The sequence below is a fragment of the Pongo pygmaeus genome, chromosome 20, assembly GCF_028885625.2.
Source record: "Pongo pygmaeus isolate AG05252 chromosome 20, NHGRI_mPonPyg2-v2.0_pri, whole genome shotgun sequence".
NCBI classification, from domain to species: domain Eukaryota; kingdom Metazoa; phylum Chordata; class Mammalia; order Primates; family Hominidae; genus Pongo; species Pongo pygmaeus.
In genome coordinates, this window is record NC_072393.2 from 20,091,113 (window position 1) to 20,108,442 (window position 17,330).

Genomic DNA, 17,330 nt, shown 5'->3' on the forward strand with positions numbered 1-17,330 from the left:
TTTTTAAAATCTCAGATGCTGCTTTATTTACCAAAGGTGCTGGCTTGGGGCTGGTTCTGCTGGCCAAGCCAGCGGATGGCTGTGGGGGTCCCAGCTCAGTCTTCCAAGGGCGAGACTGTACAGCCTTGCTGTGGGGGGTTGGGGGCAGGGTTCCCTCCCGGGGCCCTGGTGGGGTTCCCGCCCAGCGGCAGCCAGGGTGGGCAGTGGGTACCAGCACTGCCATCTCAGGAAGGCACTTTCAGCTTCGGGGTCCCCAGGAAGAACTGCAGGACGCGGTCGGCCAGGAGCGCCAGGCAGAAGTCCAGGAGCAGGACCTGGGCGATGACCAGCTTGAACTGTCGGGGCAGGGAGTGATGGTGAGCTGGAGACCTGCAGCCCAGCCCAGGGTCACCGCCATAGGAGGGACCCATCAAGCTGAGCCCCAGGGTCACCTCCACAAGGCCACTGACCTCCACAGGGATGTCCACGAGGCCAAACTGGCTGTTGAAGTCGGGCGAGGAGCCGAGGAGCAGGCCAATGATGGCCAGGAGTGAAACTGCCAGACTCCACACCAGGGGCTTGTTCTCGGGCAGGCTCTCCATGAAGGGCGGGCCCTGTGGGGATGAGGGACAGATGGCTACATGGGGTGGGGCTGGGTGGGCAGACAGGGGATGTTCAGGCGGGTCCCAGGCCTTACTTTGTAGTTGATGGCGAAGGTGGCCATCTGCATGGCCATGGCCATGATGTAGACGGTGCTGTTGACCAGGCTTGGCTCAAACTCCTTGTACAAGTCCACGAACTGCTCCTGCCTGCAAGGACACATGGGAGTCAGGGCCCCCTCTCCTGCTCCGGCTCACACACACTCTGTGGCTTCCTGCTGCCCTGGCAGAGCTAGGGCTCTGCCTGGCCTAGTGCCCCTCCCTGGACACCCTGGACAACCCCCAGGCTCTCCTGCTGATGTCTGTGGAGTCGTCATCCTGCTACTCTCAGCTGCAGGGACATCACCTCCTCCAAGGCAGCACTTACTTCTCGGGGCTCCGGGCCTGGGCCTCACGGTACAGGTAGACAAGGCTCAGGAAGTGCACAAAGAACTGGAGCATGACAGTGAGGATGGTGTACAGGTTGAAGATGTTGGGCAGGGGCCGTTCTCGGGAGAGGGTCTTGAGGGGCTGCAGCAGCAAGGCGGGTGGGGGAGTCAGGATCTGGCTCACTCGGGGCCACCCTGCCCACACAGCAGGCAGTAACATCTGCCTCCCGGGAGACCTTGTGTAGAGCCACCACCAAATCCTGGGGGATTCCATGAGTCGGCACCAGTCCCCGGAGCCCTACCTGCCTCTCACCCCTGAGCCCAGGGCTGCCTCCCTGGCCCTGGCTCTGCCATCCAGGCTCCCCGTGGCAGCCACAGGGGCCTGAGAATCATGAAGCAGATCCTGCCCTTCCTGGAGCCCACGGGACAGGCACAGTCCCGCCCAGCCAATCTCCCACCCCCTCCAGCCACTGGGGCCTCCCTGCGTCAGCCCACGCCTGTTTGGGGCCTTTGCGTCCAGTTCCCGGCCGCTGGCTCCCCTGGTTCTTTACGCCTTGGCCTGAGTGTCGGTGTCACACAGGCCTCCCCAGCTGTCCACTAGCCTGTCCTGTGTAGCCTATGACCCACTTAGTTGTTTTTTTACCCTCTTGATGATTGTTCCTTGCTTGTGGGGCTCTGTGAGGCCCACTCCTGGAACCCCTGCCTGTGGACAGGTGTGGACCCCAAGCTGTGCCACCTGGAGGGGTCTGGGAGCCTCAGTCCGCAACTGCCCTGCCGGCATTTCCTGAGCCATCCCAGCTACAGCCCCCACCTCTGGGGCCCTGGGTCCTGTAACTTGGGGATGACAATTCCCGTGCCTATATCAGCCTGGCCCTGGCAGGCCCATGCATCCCTGGCCTTCCAGCACCTCTGGGGCCCACCTTGGAACGGGAGATGAAGAGGAAGCAGCCGGCCAGCAGCAGCCCCTGTAGGGTGGCCTGGAAGTCACTGAACTTGACCCCCTCCAGGTAGAGGACGCTCTGGCTGTAGGCCAGGATGAGGGCATTGAGCGCCAGGATCTTGAACATCTGTAGCGTGGTCACCAGCGTGCAGCGGCCCTGCTTGATCACGTGGCAGACTGCAGGGTGGTGGGGAGGCAGGTGTGGGTGTGGGTAGGGGTGCCAAGGGGGAACGAAGGGAGGGGGAGCGGGGGCAGGCAACTCACTGCACTGGATGGACGAGAGCTTGGAGGTGAAGGGTGCTGCGATGCTGGCATCCCCCAGTTTCACAATGGGCGTGCTCTCGTCCTCGAGGTCTCGCAGCACCTGGCTCAGGCGGTCCTGCAGGGTAGGCAGCAGGCTGTCAGCCCTGGCCAGGATGGGGTGCAGCACCTCCCCTCTTGGGACTCACCCTCTGGGAGGTTGGCTGCTCCTCAGAGGGAGGGAGCCCCGACCGCTGCTTGGCTGTCCTGGAGGTGGCTCTGATGCCACTGTTGCTCAGGGTTGGGCTGTCCCGGGGCCGCCGTCGCCGATCAACAACCCGCTCAGGGGCGTTGGCCAAGAGCGCCACACCTGGGGGGCAGGAGGGTGTCAGACCCGGAGGAGCGGGCTCCACGGAGGGGAAGATTGCTGGCTTCAGAGCCACTGGTCCTGAAGTTCCCCAACTGGCTCCCGTGAGGACAGTTCCCAGACTTCCCCATTTCACCTGACACCCTAAGGAGACCTGAGAGTGCCCGTGTTGCTTTCTACAAACTACTTTAAGAAAACAAACCACCAACAACAAACCGCCAAAACAAATGCAATGAAAAAACACACAACAAGAGATGGGTCAAAACTAAACTCATTTTGGCCGAGCGCAGTGGCTCACACCTGTTATCTCAGCACTTTGGGAGGCTGAGGTGGGCGGATCACCTGAGGTCAGGAGTTTGAGACCAGCCTGGCTGATATGGTGAAACCCCATCTCTACTAAAAATACAAAAATTAGCCAGGGGTGGTGGTATGTGCCTGTAATTCCAGCTACTCAGGAGGCTGAGGCAGGAGAATCGCTTGAATCCGGGAGGCGGAGGTTGCAGTGAGATGAGATCACACCACCGCACTCCAGCCTGGGCGACAGAGCGAGACAGTCTCAAAACAAAAACAAAACAAAAAAACCTAAACTGATTTCAAAAGAAACAGCCAAGGAGCATGATTCTAGGAGGCAAACAACACTCAATAAATGCTTTAGTAGATAAAAGCAGATAAATATTGGAAAAGCAAAAAAAAACAATGTAAGATTGATCTTTAAAGTTCAATTTAACACCTGTGTTCTTGCCAAAAAAAAAAAAAAAAGAAAAAAAAGGCCAGGTGAGGTGGCTCACGCCTGTAATCCCAGCACTTTGGGAGGCCAATGCAGGCGCATCACCTGAAGTCAGGAGTTTGAGACCAGCCTGGCCAACATGGTGAAACCCTGTCTCTACTAAAAATACAAAAATTAGATGGGCATGGTGGCTGGTGCCTGTAATCCTAGCTACTTGGGAGGCTGAAGGAGGAGAATTGCTTGAACCCGGGAAGTAGAAGTTGCAGTGAGCTGAGACCGTGCTATTGCACTCCAGCCTGGGCAACAAGAGAGAAACTCTGTCTCAATTAAAAAAATAAATAAATTAAAAAAAAAAAAAAGGGTTCGGCGGCATGCAGTGGTTCACACCTGTAATCCTAGCACTTTGGGAGGCCAAGGCGGGTGGATCACTTGAGGTCAGGAGTTGGAGACCATCCTGGCCAACATGGTGAAACCCCATCTCTACTAAAAATACAAAAGTTAGCCGGGCATGGTGGCACGTGCCTGTAATCCCAGCTATTTGGGAGGCTGAGGCAGGAGAATCGCTTGAACCCAGGAGGTGGAGGTTGCAGTGAGCCCAGATCGTGCCACTGTACTCCAGCCTGGGCGACAGAGCAAGGCTCCGTCATAAAAAAAAAAAAAAAAAAAAAAAAAGACAGGGTCTTGCACTGTCACTTAGATTAGAGTGGATCACACCACTGCCTTGAACTCCCAGACTCAAGTGATCCTCCCGCCTCAGCCTCCCAAAGCACTGGGATTCCAGGCAGGAGCCACAGTGCTCAGCCATCTGTGTGCTTTTGACAGAGATCTGGGGCTATGAACCATCTTCATGGCTTCAGCTCTGGGTTTTCTGAGTCACTCTCCCAACTTGTTGCCTCTCTCCTGGCCTCTGGCCTCCACCCTGCTCTGTTCCTGGGATATTCACATCCCTTCCTGCCCTCGAAGCCCCTGACCTTGCCACCCCCTCCCATCCCCTGCATGCTTCCTCACAGGAATTAGTGCCCCCATGGCTGTCACCAAGGGCCGGGTCTGTCTTTCTAGCTCAGTGACATGTCCTCAACACCTCGTCCACAAAGGAACCACCCTAGCCCACAGCACTCACCCACATCAGCGTGCTTCAGGGCGCCCACGTCGTTGGTGCCATCCCCACACATGAGGGTCACGTAGCCCAGCTCCTTCAGGCTGGTGATGACAAACTCCTGTGTGGGCGGAGACAGGCTGAGCAGGGGCTGCGTGCCTACGTCTGTACCCCTGACCCCTAGGGCTGTGCACATACCTTCTGCTTGGGGGCCACACGGGCAAACACCTGCACGTGGGGGATGAGACGGAGCAGCTGCTGGGGGTCGGTGGCCTGCAGGTGGGCCAAGCCGTCGCCTGTGAGGCACAGTGCGTACTCCAGGGCCAGTGCCTTTGGGGAACCCCGGGCCAGGGGCAGCACGATGCTGCCGTCAATGGAGCGCCACTTGCACTGCCGGCCTGCGGGCAGCACCTAGGGTTAGGGCTGGGGGATTGGCTGCCCGGGCTCAGAAGCACCCTCCCTCCACTCGGACCCCAGCACCGGCCAGTCTCTCCTCTCTGGAGCCCGCACCTCCCTACCCACCCAGGTGACCCCCAGCCCTTCTCTGGGGACTCCAGAAAGAATGTCCCTCAGGTGTGCAGGGTGGAACCAAGAGCCTGGGGCCTGAGCTACTTGCCTGAGAGCATGGGACACAGCCAGATTAGAACCTGGGCAGTCTGACCCCAGCTAAGCCATGCCCCCACCTCATGCAAGGCCCCCCAACCTGAAACACACAGAAGGAGGCTATTGCACTCTCCTTGGGAAACCCCACACCAGGCCCTCACCTCATTTATCCCTGCGCCCTTGGCCTCTCTGAAATCCTGTTTTCTCAGGGCTGGGCCCCCTCCCCACTCTGACAGGACCCCTGAGTTCTCAACGTCTTCTTGCTCCACTTCCCCCCTTTCTTGCTGGCTGGCCCTGGGTTGGATGCTGGGCGCTGAGGATGGCCAAGGGCGGCCCACCAGCCCTCCTGGCACTGGCCTGCTCACCCTGGACCATCTCAAGCTGAAGGGCAGCACACCTCCACCTGGCTTGTGCTGCAGCTGTTGCTAGACCAGCTTCGCTTGTCAACAGTCCTGTTCATCTGCTCCATGCCACCTGCCCACAATCCCCAGGCCCTGGAAGACCCCGGTAGCTGGGGCTGGGACAGGGGGAGGCCTGGGACCAACAGAACAGAGGGAGGGCAGGGACCAAGTCCTCTGAGAGGTGGCCTGGAGGTTCTGGAAGCTGCTCTGGCCCAGACCTGTGAATGTTTGCTGCCAGCAGCCCTGTGGCAACACTGCTCCATGTGGTTCTTCTTAGGGCCCTGTCAACACTCATGCAGTTCCTGAACTGCATGTGCCCACGGGGGCTTCACCTCTAGCCCTGGGGCAGGTATCTGGTAAGCCCCACACCTCTAGCTGGGAGGGGCTGGGTCTCTATGTCTGCCTCTTCATCAATCTGAATCCAGGGCATTGCTCAAAGAGGTCACCGGGGAGAGGTTGGAGCCTTGAGCTCTAGAGTCAGGCTGTCTGGATTCCAATCCTTAGCCATGGGGACATCAAGTGACCTGGGCAAGTGGGTTCACTTCTGAGCCTCTGTCCCTTCTCTACAAAGCAGGGGCCCCGAGAGCTGACCCAGCCAGCTTCCTCCTCTGTGGTGTGGGGAAGGCAAGCCACCCCCTGTGGTGCAGGATGGGGTGGAGGAACCAACGCAGTACCACGCATAGAGTGCTCCGCTTGGGGTCTGGTCAGGCTGAGCACTGGGCAAACTGTGCCATCAACTGTGGCTGAGGATGCCAGCAGTCCCTGTGCTCGGGAAGGGAGCACTCGGTACATGGGCAGCTTGCCAGGCCAAAGAGGGTGTGAAATGAGGATGACGCTGAGGATGGGGAGTAAGCGTGGTAGGAGCAGTATCTGCCCATGAGTGCACAGGAAACCCGAGCTGGCAGTCAGACTATCGCCTAATTATGGTAAATAAACACCTACATGCCGCACATCCTGGGACCTGTGACCCAGTGAACGCTCACATGCTGTCCGAGGTGCCCAGTGGGCCAGGGCTGTGATTAGTGGTGCCAACGTGGTGCCAGGCATTTGAAGACACTCTGCTGCTGAGGCCTGGCACACAGGTGGGCTGTTGCGATGGGAGCTGTTCTTGGACTCAGGGTCCCCCTTCCCCACTGTGGGCCGGGCTAGGGCCTCACCTTTCTCAGAGGGAGGCTGCAGGATCAGCGTGTGGGCCTTTTCAATGAAGTGCAGCTCCTGGGCCACGTGGCATGCAGTGAGCGGGTTGTCTCCCGTGATCATGACCACCTTGGGGAAAGAGGGGCAGAGGCTCAGCAGGGCACCCTGGGGCCAAGCTCTAGGCCAGAGACAAGGCTGCCAAGTCTCCTTCTAAGGCAGGCCACAGTGGGAGATCCTGGGCCTCTAACCGAGATGCTGAATGGGCTTCCAAGGGCCACAATCCACCCCCACCCAGGTCATTTTACACAAATGACACGTGTATGTGTGTGCTTCTGAAGACACCCTTAGCTTGGATTTGCAATACAAATGAACAACCTGCCCCTGAGGTGGACCCTCTTGGCTTGGTAGCTGCCCATGGGGGTAATATTTCAGCAAAGAGGAGGATGGGACCATGACCTCTGGGCTTGGTGGGGACTAATCACATCACCCATCTGACCCAGAGCCATCATCCTCTGAGACGGTTCACTCACCCCTTATACCCTAAAAGACACCCTAAGTCCCAAAATAGAAAACACAAGCCACCAGAAGCCACCAGGACAGGCAGACAGTGCCCCCCACCCAACTCCCCAGCCTCAGCTTCCTTCTCTCCAGGATGGCGGTGGATCGGGGAAGTGGAGAGAAGCGCCCCTATCTTTCCATGATGCGGGGGGTGAAGGGAGTGGTCTGTGGAGGTGAGAGGAGCCAGCACAGGCGGGTCCCAAAGTGTTCTTGGGCCAGCGGCAATGTTAGCACCTGAGCTATGATCTTGCTCAGCCAAAACATGCAGCCTGTGAGACCTGGGTGCCCACCCCAACCACGAAGCTGTAATTGTCATCTCCTCGCCTCTATTTCCCATGCAGAGGGTGGAGCTGAGCACCGTCCCATACCCGGTGGGACGCATTCTGGATCTCCCGGATCACGGCCTTGGAGTCGGCCTTGAGCGGGCAGGAGACCACAATGAAGCCGACGAACTTGAGGCTGCACTCCAGGGCCTCCCGCTTGACCTCCCGGGCCTGTGGATAGACAGGGGCACCCTCACCATCTGTCCCTCCCTCTGCCCACACTCTGCATTTCCTCAGCTCTGACCATGCGCTGGGGGCCAGGGGGACGATGGAAGGCCCTGTTCCCGTAGTGGGCACATGCGAGGGTTGGGAGGGGAGAAATGCCAGGAGGGTACCAGGCACGCTCGAGGGGTGGGATCTGGCAGTGACCGGGTGGTCTGGGTCCCCTGAATGTGGCTCTATGTCCTGCTTGCAGACATGGGCACATCACAGAGTCCCTTGTGGCTCAGCTTCTGAGTCAATGAAGTGGGGACTCTCCCGATAATGCTGGAGTTTAGCCATGAACTCTTACTCACTGGGGCTCCACCACATACCAGAGACTGGGCACAGACCCCTGGCCTTAGGGAGCTCACACTGCACCAGGGGAGACGCATGATCAAGAAAGTCACAGAAATCGGAGTGCTGAGTGCCACGAGAGAGGAGGTGAGAACGGAATCCAGAGAGGGTGGAAAGGCCTCAGAAGTGGTCACTATGAAGGTGATGAGGACCTGTGTCACTGGGAAGGGGGCTCCAGGTGCAGGAACAGGGCAGAGCACGCAGGCTGTGAGCTGTGGCCTGGGCTCTGCACACAGCACTGCAACCTGAGGCTAAATTCTGGAAGGATCCGCAGCTGTAGGGTGCAAGCAGAACGAACGAGAGCCCAGGAAGAAGCCAAGCGGCAGATGTGCCGGTGGTGGAGGCGGAAGGTGGGCTTTGTGGAGGGTGGATGGGTGAGAGGGCTGAGGATGCCACCAAGCCCTGCCCAAGACCAGGGCAGAAGAGTAGAGCTAGGGACACACCAGGACTGGGGCAGGTAAGCCCTGCGTGTGCTCTGCATGAGCCAGGACTGGATGGGTCCCCACAGCAGCGGACAGACTGAGTGCCATTTGGAGTCTCCAAAGGTAGAAGCTGGAGGCGGGGCAAGGAGGACAAAATCACAACCATTCAACCTGGCACTGTGGGACACAGGAGGTGACTCAGGGAGGAGCTGACGGGCCAGGCACATGGTGAAGGCGGGGGGAGCCTGGGCCCGTACCTGCTGGTGAGTGAGGTGTCCCAGCTCCTTGTACCCCAGCGCAAGGACGCGGGCTCCTTCCCGGGAGATCTCGGTGTGGATGTGGTGGTAGTCGGGCGGGCACTGGGAGAACTGCAGGGAATGCAGGGGGATGTCACGGGCTGCCCCGCACCCCTACCCCTTGCCCCAGGCTGGGGCCAGCTCACCATGGAGTGCAGGGTTTCGGGGGCCCCCTTCACGGCCGCGATGTAGCAGAGGTCGGTGGAGCCCAGCTTCTCATACGAGGCAAGCACGGACATTCGCTTCAGGGCACTGGCAAAATGAAAGCGCTGGTGAATTTTCAGCCCCTGAGTTTTAATACTTCGGGGGAATACTTTCTCATCTGGAAACAAATAAGTACGAGTCCTGAGGGGCTTTGCTCCAAAGAGGCAGCCAAGCCCCCACCTCTCACCCCGGCCTCCCCCACCTCCCCCCTGCCTCCCCCAGGGCCTGATCGGGGGCTCTGGGCTACAGCAGGGGTTGGTCCAGAGCTGGAAGACCTGGGCTTGGAGGACCCTGGCACTGTGGCTTCGGCCAGGGCAGGGCAGATTCCAACCCAGAGGAACACCTAAGGACGTGGCCTGTCCTGGGTCTAAAGTGAGCCTCTGGCCACCCACCTCGGGGAGCATCAGAGCTGTAGGCCTGCCTGTCCCCAAGATCCTCTGAGGGGTGCAGCCCACCTGCCTAGGGCTGTGAGAGCCAATGGTTCCCCCTTGCTGGGCCTGAGGACCCAGCCCCTCACCTTTGGTCAGCGTCCAGTCCACGGCCGTCAGCATGGCCTTCTCTAGAGGATCACCCACGAGGGTGCCGTCGTCCAGCTGCATGAGCGAGTGGCACGAGGCCAGGGCCCGGTGTGTTTCTACAGGGATGCTGGACACTGGGGTCACCTCCTTCCCGTCTCTGCAAGGTCGGGGAACAGCTGGTTACAGAGTGCAGGCGGGTAGGGCGAAGCTGCATCTCCACCAGCGGAAAGACCTCCGAGGCCATTCATTCTGTGCCTGTCACTGGGGGGCTTGGGCGCCAACTGGGTCTTTGTGAGACCCGCACCTGCTTCACAGATGCCCCCAGAAGCCAGGCATTGTGCCTGGGGGTCATGTGGTCTCATGGCTGGTGTGTGATGTTCCAGGCCTGAGCTGAGCCCCTGTGCCGCTACCATGGCTGACACCCAGGACTTTGTGGGGAGCCCCTGGAAATGAACTCCTGAGGCAGGGCCTCTGACGGGCCCTCACTGCAAGGGCTTGGGGTGGATGGGCCACCTGTCTCTCGACTTCCCAGAAACCCCATCTGGGTGACCTTTGCTGCAGGGCCCCTGACGCTTACCTCAGCCCGGCCACACCGCGCACCACCAGGCTGTCACTGGTCAAGGTCCCCGTCTTGTCAAAGCAGCACACCTCGACCTTGCCAGCAAAGGGGATCCGGAAGGGCTCTGTGCAGTACATGTCTAGGGGCGGGAGTGAGGTCAGGGGTCCTGCTTGGCCCCAGCCCACTTGGCACCCTACCCCATTTGACACACTCACAGAGCTTGGCCAGGGCAATGAGGGAGGTGTTGACGGCCAGGGACAGCTCGATGGGCAGCTCAGGAGGCACGACCGAGGTGAGGATCAGGGTGCACTCCAGAAACAGCTTGTAGCGGTTCCGGCTGGGGTCCTTGGTACCTGTGGAGACAGGGCCTGCCAGCCTGGAGCCTCGGAGGGCGGGCGCAGGGGACCACAGAGGCCGTGGCGTTTACCTTCAATCCATACATAGGCGGCTGCAGCGATGGCAAACACCAGGAGGAAGAGGATGAAGATGAAGGTCTCCAGGTTGTTCGCAGTCACCCTCTTGACCCCGAAGAGGATGGTGCGCAGCAGCTTGCCCTGGAAGAATGGAGGGACAGCCTTTCTGCTGTGTGGACTCCCTCCAGCAGCTCAGGCCTGAGTGCGTGGGCCTGGTCTTGGGGTAGCCTCTGCACCCTGGCCCAGGTCCAGGGCCGTGCTGCCAGAGTCAGCCCGTGGGGCAGATGTTCTGGGGTTGGAAAGGGCTGATACCTTGCCCTGGGGCCCGCCCTCCCCAGACCTGGCCCTGCACCTGGGATGTGTTGAATCCAGTCCGCAGGACGTAGGCCACACACCCGCTGTCAACCGCTGGGGAGAGAAGCAGAGTCACTGTCATGCCTGTCTCCTCGTCCTGACTCCCTCATGATCAAGCAGATGGGCAAAGGGGGTGGAAACCCAGATACCCCCAGACGCCCATGAGGCACCTACGCTTCAGGCCTGTGGTGGCTTTCTGTGGGGGGATGTGCTGCACCACTTTGGTGCCCCCGAAGATGACGTGTAGCCGGGAGTCAGCCTGGAGGTCCAGCACCCGGTCTGGGTTGAGGTCTTCGATGGGCTCCTGGGGAGGAAGATCGTGAATCTGGATGGCCAGGCCTACCTTGCTTCCTTCTCCATCTGAGTTCCTGGACAGCTGGACCTCGAGGCTGGAATGAGCCAGGGGGCTCCCCACCCGACCAGCACATCCCACCCAGTTCCCGGGTCCTCACCCTCACCCTGTCCTGTCTTCTCCCCATTGCACTCACAGTGCCTGCTCTCTGGGGCCTGCACTTGGCCTCGTCCGGGACTCACCCACTCTGGGCTGCTCCCAGTCCACCTTGGTCTGACATCCCAGGGCACCAATGTACCCTGGATGCCCTTGGCTCTCTCACCTCCTTCCTCACCCCCACCACCCGGCTCCCCAGTCCACAGAGCTCATCTGTGCCCACACTGCCTCCTCCGCCTGTGCCTGAGGGGGATCCCCGCCACCCCCTGGGCCTCCACCTCCTGGCCTGTTTCCTCCTGAACAGCTTGAGGATCCCCATCCTCCACCAAGTACCTTCATCTGTGGCACAGACTCCCCTGTGAGCATGGCCTCGTCTACGATGCAGCGGCCTCGCAGCAGAAGCACGTCACACGGCACCAGGTTCTCCTGTGGGGAGCGGCCTGCAGGGCAGAGGCAGGAGGGTTGGCCAGAGGCCCTGAGGCTGGGGCTCCCACTGGGACTGAGCGGAACCCGGCCTCACCGATGGAGACGATGTCCCCCGGTACGATCTCATCACTGGCAACGGGCCTCCACTTGCGGCTTCGGTAGACCTGGGTGGGGCACGGGTGTCAGCACAGAAGCTGCACCTGTGCCGCAACCCCCACCTGGGTCTCCCCGGCAGCCACACCTGGATCATGTGGGGCTTGTTGCCCATCTTCCGGATCTCCGACATGTTCCGCATCTGCTGCTGCACCAGCGAGGCCTCGAATGCCACCAGCATGGATAGCGTGAAGACGCTGTAGTACCAGTACTCATCCAGGCACCAGAGCCCCACACAGAACACCTGTGGGATGCCAGCCCGTCTGTCCTTGCCCTACCCGCCCTGTTCCCATGAGCCCCTTCCACCCACTGGATCTGACACGTGAGGATGGGGAGAGGCTTCCAGGTTTAGAAGTGGTGGGCAGGCTTGATCCGGCTAGGAAAGCCCCAAGGGAAGAAATGGGGAGATGGGCCAGAGCTGCTGCCTTACCTGAAATACAAAGAAGGGGGCTGTGGCTCTCTCCTTGAAAAGCTCCGAGAAGTCAGGTACCACCATCTCGGCCCTGCAAGAGACCAGGCCCCATCCTGTTCCCAGGGCAAGGCCTCTAGGGTATGGAGTCTCCACCTGACCCCTCCAACCTGAGCATGGCAGGCTGCTCTCAAGAAACCAAGAGTCATATGTGGGTGTCGGGAGCCCTGGCGAGCTTCCAGACAGGAGGATCCATTTGACAGTGGCTCTCCCTCATCCTGGCTGCGCCTGGGGTAGACACGCTGCCCACCCACAGCCCTCGGCTCTGCATAAAACAGATGAAGCTCCCAAATCTGCAATATGCTCTTCCCGGCAGCCTGGGGCTGGTGTCAGACGAGAGCCCATCATCTGGTCGAGTGACGCAGCAAGTAGAGAAGGAGCCTCTGATTGAAGGATGGAGGCCCTGAAGCTACAGACAGCAGAAGACACTGAGACCCAGCCCCACCAAAGCTGAGATTTTCTACGATTCCTGAATTAAAGCCCCAGAATGGATCGAGTAGGGTGGTTCACGCCTGTAATCCCAGCACTTTGGGAGGCCGAGGCAGGAGAAGTGCTTGAGCCCAGGAGTCAGAGACTAGCCTGGGCAACACAGCGAGACCTTCTCTTTACAAAAAATTTAAAAATTATTGGGGGGTGGTGGTGTGTGCCTGTGGTCCCAGCTATTTGGAAGGCTGAGGCAGGACGAATGCTTGAGCCCAGGAGTTCTAGGCTGCAGTGAGCCATGATCACGCCACTGCACTCCAGCCTGGGTAACAGAGTGAGACCCTGTCTCCAAAAAAAAAAAACAAAGCTCGAGAATTCAAGGACTCGGGCCTAAGGGTGTGTTCTGCAGTACTCTGTGCCATGGTCCAATCTGATCAGGGCATCAGTCACGTCAATGAGGGTCATTCTCGCTCTGCCCTTTAACTGCATGGACGTCTTATGTATGGGATGTGAGAAGAGGAAACCAAAGAGCAACCCCGCTGCTATCAAACAATAAGCCCTTCCCTTGTATCTTGCTGGGTACCTTTGCGTGAGTAAGAACAGCATGAAAGGCAACGTAGTTGCCACAAGCCATTAATGTGACTGGCCAACCTTGGGGTAGGGGAAGTCGCTGAATGTTTCTTATAAATCCTTGTATTAGATTGATAGTTGAAGTCAACATATTTGTAATCTCTGAACAGTGATTAAGTCAGGAAAGAGCTCCCTAGGTGTTCTGTGGGTTTCCAGGTTGAGGACCATTGTAACAAGGCCATGACGGGGTTTGGAGCCCAGTTCTCCGGCTCCCAGCCACATGTCAGCATTTGCAGTTTTGGTGAAGATGAAGGCAGAGGGTGTGCACCACACATTGGCCATTGTGCTCAGTACAAAAGGGCAGACATGGTCACTGTCTTCATCACCATTCCTGAAGCACTGAGATGCGTAGACTCGAAACAGTGAGGACTGAAATGTTTAGGTTGGGTGCAGTGACTCATGCCTGTAATCCCAGCACTTTGCGATGTTGATTTAGGAGGACTGCTTGAGGCCAGGAGTTTGAGACAAGCCTGGGCAACATGGCAAGACCCCATCTCTACACAAATAAACAAACATTTTAAAAGAATTTAAAATGAAGCTGTTGCTGAGGAGGGGCCACAGGCTAGACTCCTGTGAAGAACCTTACACTCAAGGTCTCACACCCCAGAGCACGGGCTTCCAGCTGCAGACCCTCTGGGGTTCCTGCCAGCAGGCAAGTTCAGGGGAGACTGGACTTAGAGCATGTTGCTCAAACGGCATCACAGTCACCTGGGACATTTGGCTAAAATAGGGCAGATTTGGCCAGGTGTGGTGGCTCACGCCTGTAATCCCAGCACTTTGGGAGGCCAACATGGGAGGATCACCTGAGGTCAGGAGTTCAAGACCAGCCTGGCCAACATGGTGAAACCCCCGTCTCTACTAAAAATACAAAAATTAGCCAAGTGTGGTCGGCGGAGCCTATATTCCCAGCTACTTGGCAGGCTGAGGCAGGAGAATCGCTTGAACCGGGGAGGCGGAGGTTGGGGTGAGCTGAGACCGCGTCACTGCACTCCAGCCTGGGTGACAGAGCGAGACTCAGTCTCAAAAATAAAAAATAAAATAAAAATAAAATAATAGTAAATAAACAAATAAAAGGGCAGATGCCTCTGTCCCGCTTCCTAGGCACCCTGAATCAGGAGGGGAGCAGGACAGAAAGGCAAAGGTGCTACAGGCAAATCAAGGACTCACTTGTTGCTCCCAAATTTCTTCTCAGCAGCTCGGATCTCTGAGTCTTCCTGGAAGCCTCTGTTGCTCTGATAGTATGAGAAGGCGTTTCCCACAGGAAAGGCCACGGGGAGAAACTGCTTCTTCTCCAGGGCATCGTAGGAATACTTGATCTTCTGGAATTCGAAGGACAGCACCTCGAGCCCGTCTTCGCCCTGTGGTAGAAGGTGTGTTTGCCGCAGAGGCCCCTGACCTTGGGGTGTCAGTGCCTGGGAATCCCACTCAAGCCCCTCCTCCAGGAGCCCAGCAGGCAGTCCCTACCTCATTGCGGTGCAGGGCCACGAGCTCCGTGGAGCCATTGTTGGGGGTTGGCACCACCTTCACAAAGGTCGCTTTGCTGGGGTCGTACTCCTGACAGAGACAAAGAAAGCATTGTGGCTTAGCTCTTCTCAACCTACAGTTCCAACACCCCCCCCGGGAGGTTTTGGGTGCAGCACCTCTATGGGTATATTCTGAAATGCCACTGGGCTCTGGTGCTCTGTCACTCCCTCGTCTGTCATCAGGACAAAGGAGACCACCTTGCTGTGCCTCTGGTGCCACACTTAAAGCTGGGAGCACAGGGCTGGGCGCGGTGACTCACCCATAATCCTAGCACTTTGGGAGGCCAAGGCTGGCAGATCACTTGAGGTCAGGAATTCGAGATCAGCCTGGCCAATGGGGCGAAACCCTGTCTCAACTAAAAATACAAAAATGAGCTGGACATGGTGGTGCACACCTGTAATCCCAGCTACTTAGGAGGCTGAGGCAGGAGAATCCCTTGAACTGGGAGGCGGAGGTTGCAGTGAACTGAGATTGCAACACTGCACTCCAGCCTAGGTGACAGAGTAAGATCCTATCTCAATTAAAAAAAAAAACAAAAAAACCAGCCAAGCGCAGTGGCTCGCACCTGTAATCCCAGCACTTTGGGAGGCCGAGGTGGGCGGATCATGACGTCAGGAGATTGAGACCATCCTGGCTAACATGGTGAAACCCCATCTCTACTAAAAATACAAAAAATTAGCTGGGCGTGGTGGCAGGCGTCTGTAGCCCCAGCTACTTGGGAGGCTGAGGCAGGAGAATGGCGTGAACCCAGGAGGCAGAGCTTGCGGTGAGCTGAGATCGCGCCACTGCACTCCAGCCTGGGCGACAGAGCAGGACTCTGTCTCAATAAAAAGGCTGGCGCAGTGGCTCACGCCTGTAATCCCAGCACTTTGGGAGGCCGAGGCAGGGGGGATCACGAGGTCAGGAGTTTGAGACCAGCCTGGCCAATATGGTGAAACCCCGTCTCTATTAAAAATATAAAAATTAGCTGGGCATGATGGCAGGCACCCGTAGTCTCAGCTACTCGGGAGGCTGAGGCAGAACAATCACTTGAACCCGGGAGGTGGAGGTTGCAGTCAGCCGAGATTGTGCCACTGCACTCCAGCCTGGGCAACAGAGCCAGACTCCATCTCAAAAGCAAAAAAAAGAAAAGCCCCAAAAAACAAAACAAAAACAAAACAACAAAAAAAGCTGGGAAGCTGGCTGCACAGACAGCACCTAATGCCCAGGGCTCTGCTCTGCTGATGGTGACATGAGCTCAAATAGGAAGAACGCTGCCAGGCGCCCACTCAGTATGTCCTCAATTCACATGAGCCAAGCCCCTGCCCCCATCACAGGCCCCCTGGCCTCGTGCTCAGCTCTGCCTCTTCCACCAACCCTGCTCACTACACTCCACAGCTCCACACGCATATGGGGCTCGACCGTGCCTCAGCAAAGGGCCTTGGCATGTGCTGTTTTCTCTGCCTGGAATACACATTCACACAGCTCCCTTGCTGCCTCAGGCTTTTGCTGAAACATCGCCTTCTCAGGAGCCCCTCCCTGGCTGCCCCATCTAAAGTTCCTGGCAATGTCCCATCCTGTCCTGATGTTAGATGTCATCTCTCTTTAGCATCAACTGCTGACTGTGAGTTCTCCCTCCCAGTAACACCATAAAGGCAGGGGGATTTGCCTGTTTTGTTCACTGCTGTTTCCCCAGCACCTAAGACACAGAAATGTTGAATGGAGCTCGTTCAGTGCTCCGTGGATCCCGTGAACTACATCCATCCCTCTGCGGCTCTGCTAGACCGAGCTGCATGGAGACGAGCTGCATGGAGATTGGGGGAGCACAATGATGACCCGCAGAAACAAAGCGCCACCGCACGGGTGGTTCATGAGCCTCCAAAGCAGGCAGCAAATAACAACAATCACATAACTACAAACGTGACGTCACGGAAGAAAGGTACAAGAGGCTATACACCGTGATGGCCCCAGGGCGGGCACTTTGCAGATATCATCTCCACTTCTCACGATGGCACCCAGTAGGTGTTACGGTTCTCAGTTTACAGAAGGGAGAAACTGAATCTCAGAGAGCAGAAGTGGCCCTTTCTGAGACCTGAATCAAACCCAGATCCACCTCTCCTGGCTGATGGCTGTTCAGCTCCTCCCACTTCTCCATCCCTGGAGAGGAAGTTAAGAGCTAAGCTGCTTAGCTGTAGGTCAAAAGGCAGCTGAAGTTTGAGCGGTGCCACAGTCCCCTTAACCCCTCCTTTATTTTGTCCCTCATGGTGTCTTTCATTGCACTACCTCAAAGCCACCAAGTTGAGCTCCTCCCCTGGGATAGATAAGTCTCTTTGAAGGACAGAACAGGTTCAGTCTCTCAGGAGAGGAGAATGAGGATTCTACCCACATTCAGAGCCAGCCAGGGTGGGGGGCTTCTGTCTTTCTGTAGCCTTTGATGCTGTTCCCTTTTCCTCTTCTTGAGGCAAACACACTCCTGGGATCAGAGGGGAAGCTTCCTGATATACCTCAGTGTCCATGGCTCCAAACCTGCTGGTGTCACCTGAGACAGGCCCAGAGAGA

General features: G+C 57.8%; 1 protein-coding gene across 2 annotated transcripts in view; it reads right to left on the reverse strand.

Annotated features, from left to right (window-relative positions):
• Window positions 1-17,330, reverse strand: part of ATP13A1 (ATPase 13A1) — an 18,899-nt gene continuing 1,569 nt past the window's right edge. Inside the window, exons 2-26 of one of the 2 annotated variants that reach the window (XM_054465104.2) lie at window positions 14,733-14,822; window positions 14,436-14,626; window positions 12,177-12,249; window positions 11,835-11,990; window positions 11,688-11,757; window positions 11,501-11,607; window positions 10,894-11,023; window positions 10,718-10,773; window positions 10,380-10,506; window positions 10,168-10,305; window positions 9,971-10,091; window positions 9,393-9,550; window positions 8,818-8,993; window positions 8,633-8,743; window positions 7,444-7,569; window positions 6,538-6,646; window positions 4,575-4,774; window positions 4,401-4,497; window positions 2,396-2,556; window positions 2,211-2,325; window positions 1,927-2,123; window positions 1,006-1,148; window positions 677-788; window positions 450-593; window positions 1-335 (exon numbers count right to left, since the gene is read on the reverse strand). In XM_054465104.2, coding sequence (XP_054321079.1) covers window positions 225-335; window positions 450-593; window positions 677-788; window positions 1,006-1,148; window positions 1,927-2,123; window positions 2,211-2,325; window positions 2,396-2,556; window positions 4,401-4,497; window positions 4,575-4,774; window positions 6,538-6,646; window positions 7,444-7,569; window positions 8,633-8,743; window positions 8,818-8,993; window positions 9,393-9,550; window positions 9,971-10,091; window positions 10,168-10,305; window positions 10,380-10,506; window positions 10,718-10,773; window positions 10,894-11,023; window positions 11,501-11,607; window positions 11,688-11,757; window positions 11,835-11,990; window positions 12,177-12,249; window positions 14,436-14,626; window positions 14,733-14,822 — 3,219 coding nt within the window. In that variant the 3' untranslated portion in view covers window positions 1-224. Of the gene's footprint in view, window positions 336-449; window positions 617-676; window positions 789-1,005; window positions 1,149-1,926; window positions 2,124-2,210; window positions 2,326-2,395; window positions 2,557-4,400; window positions 4,498-4,574; window positions 4,775-6,537; window positions 6,647-7,443; window positions 7,570-8,632; window positions 8,744-8,817; window positions 8,994-9,392; window positions 9,551-9,970; window positions 10,092-10,167; window positions 10,306-10,379; window positions 10,507-10,717; window positions 10,774-10,893; window positions 11,024-11,500; window positions 11,608-11,687; window positions 11,758-11,834; window positions 11,991-12,176; window positions 12,250-14,435; window positions 14,627-14,732; window positions 14,823-17,330 lie in introns of both variants that reach the window. The other variant, XM_063658815.1, reaches the window with a different exon arrangement.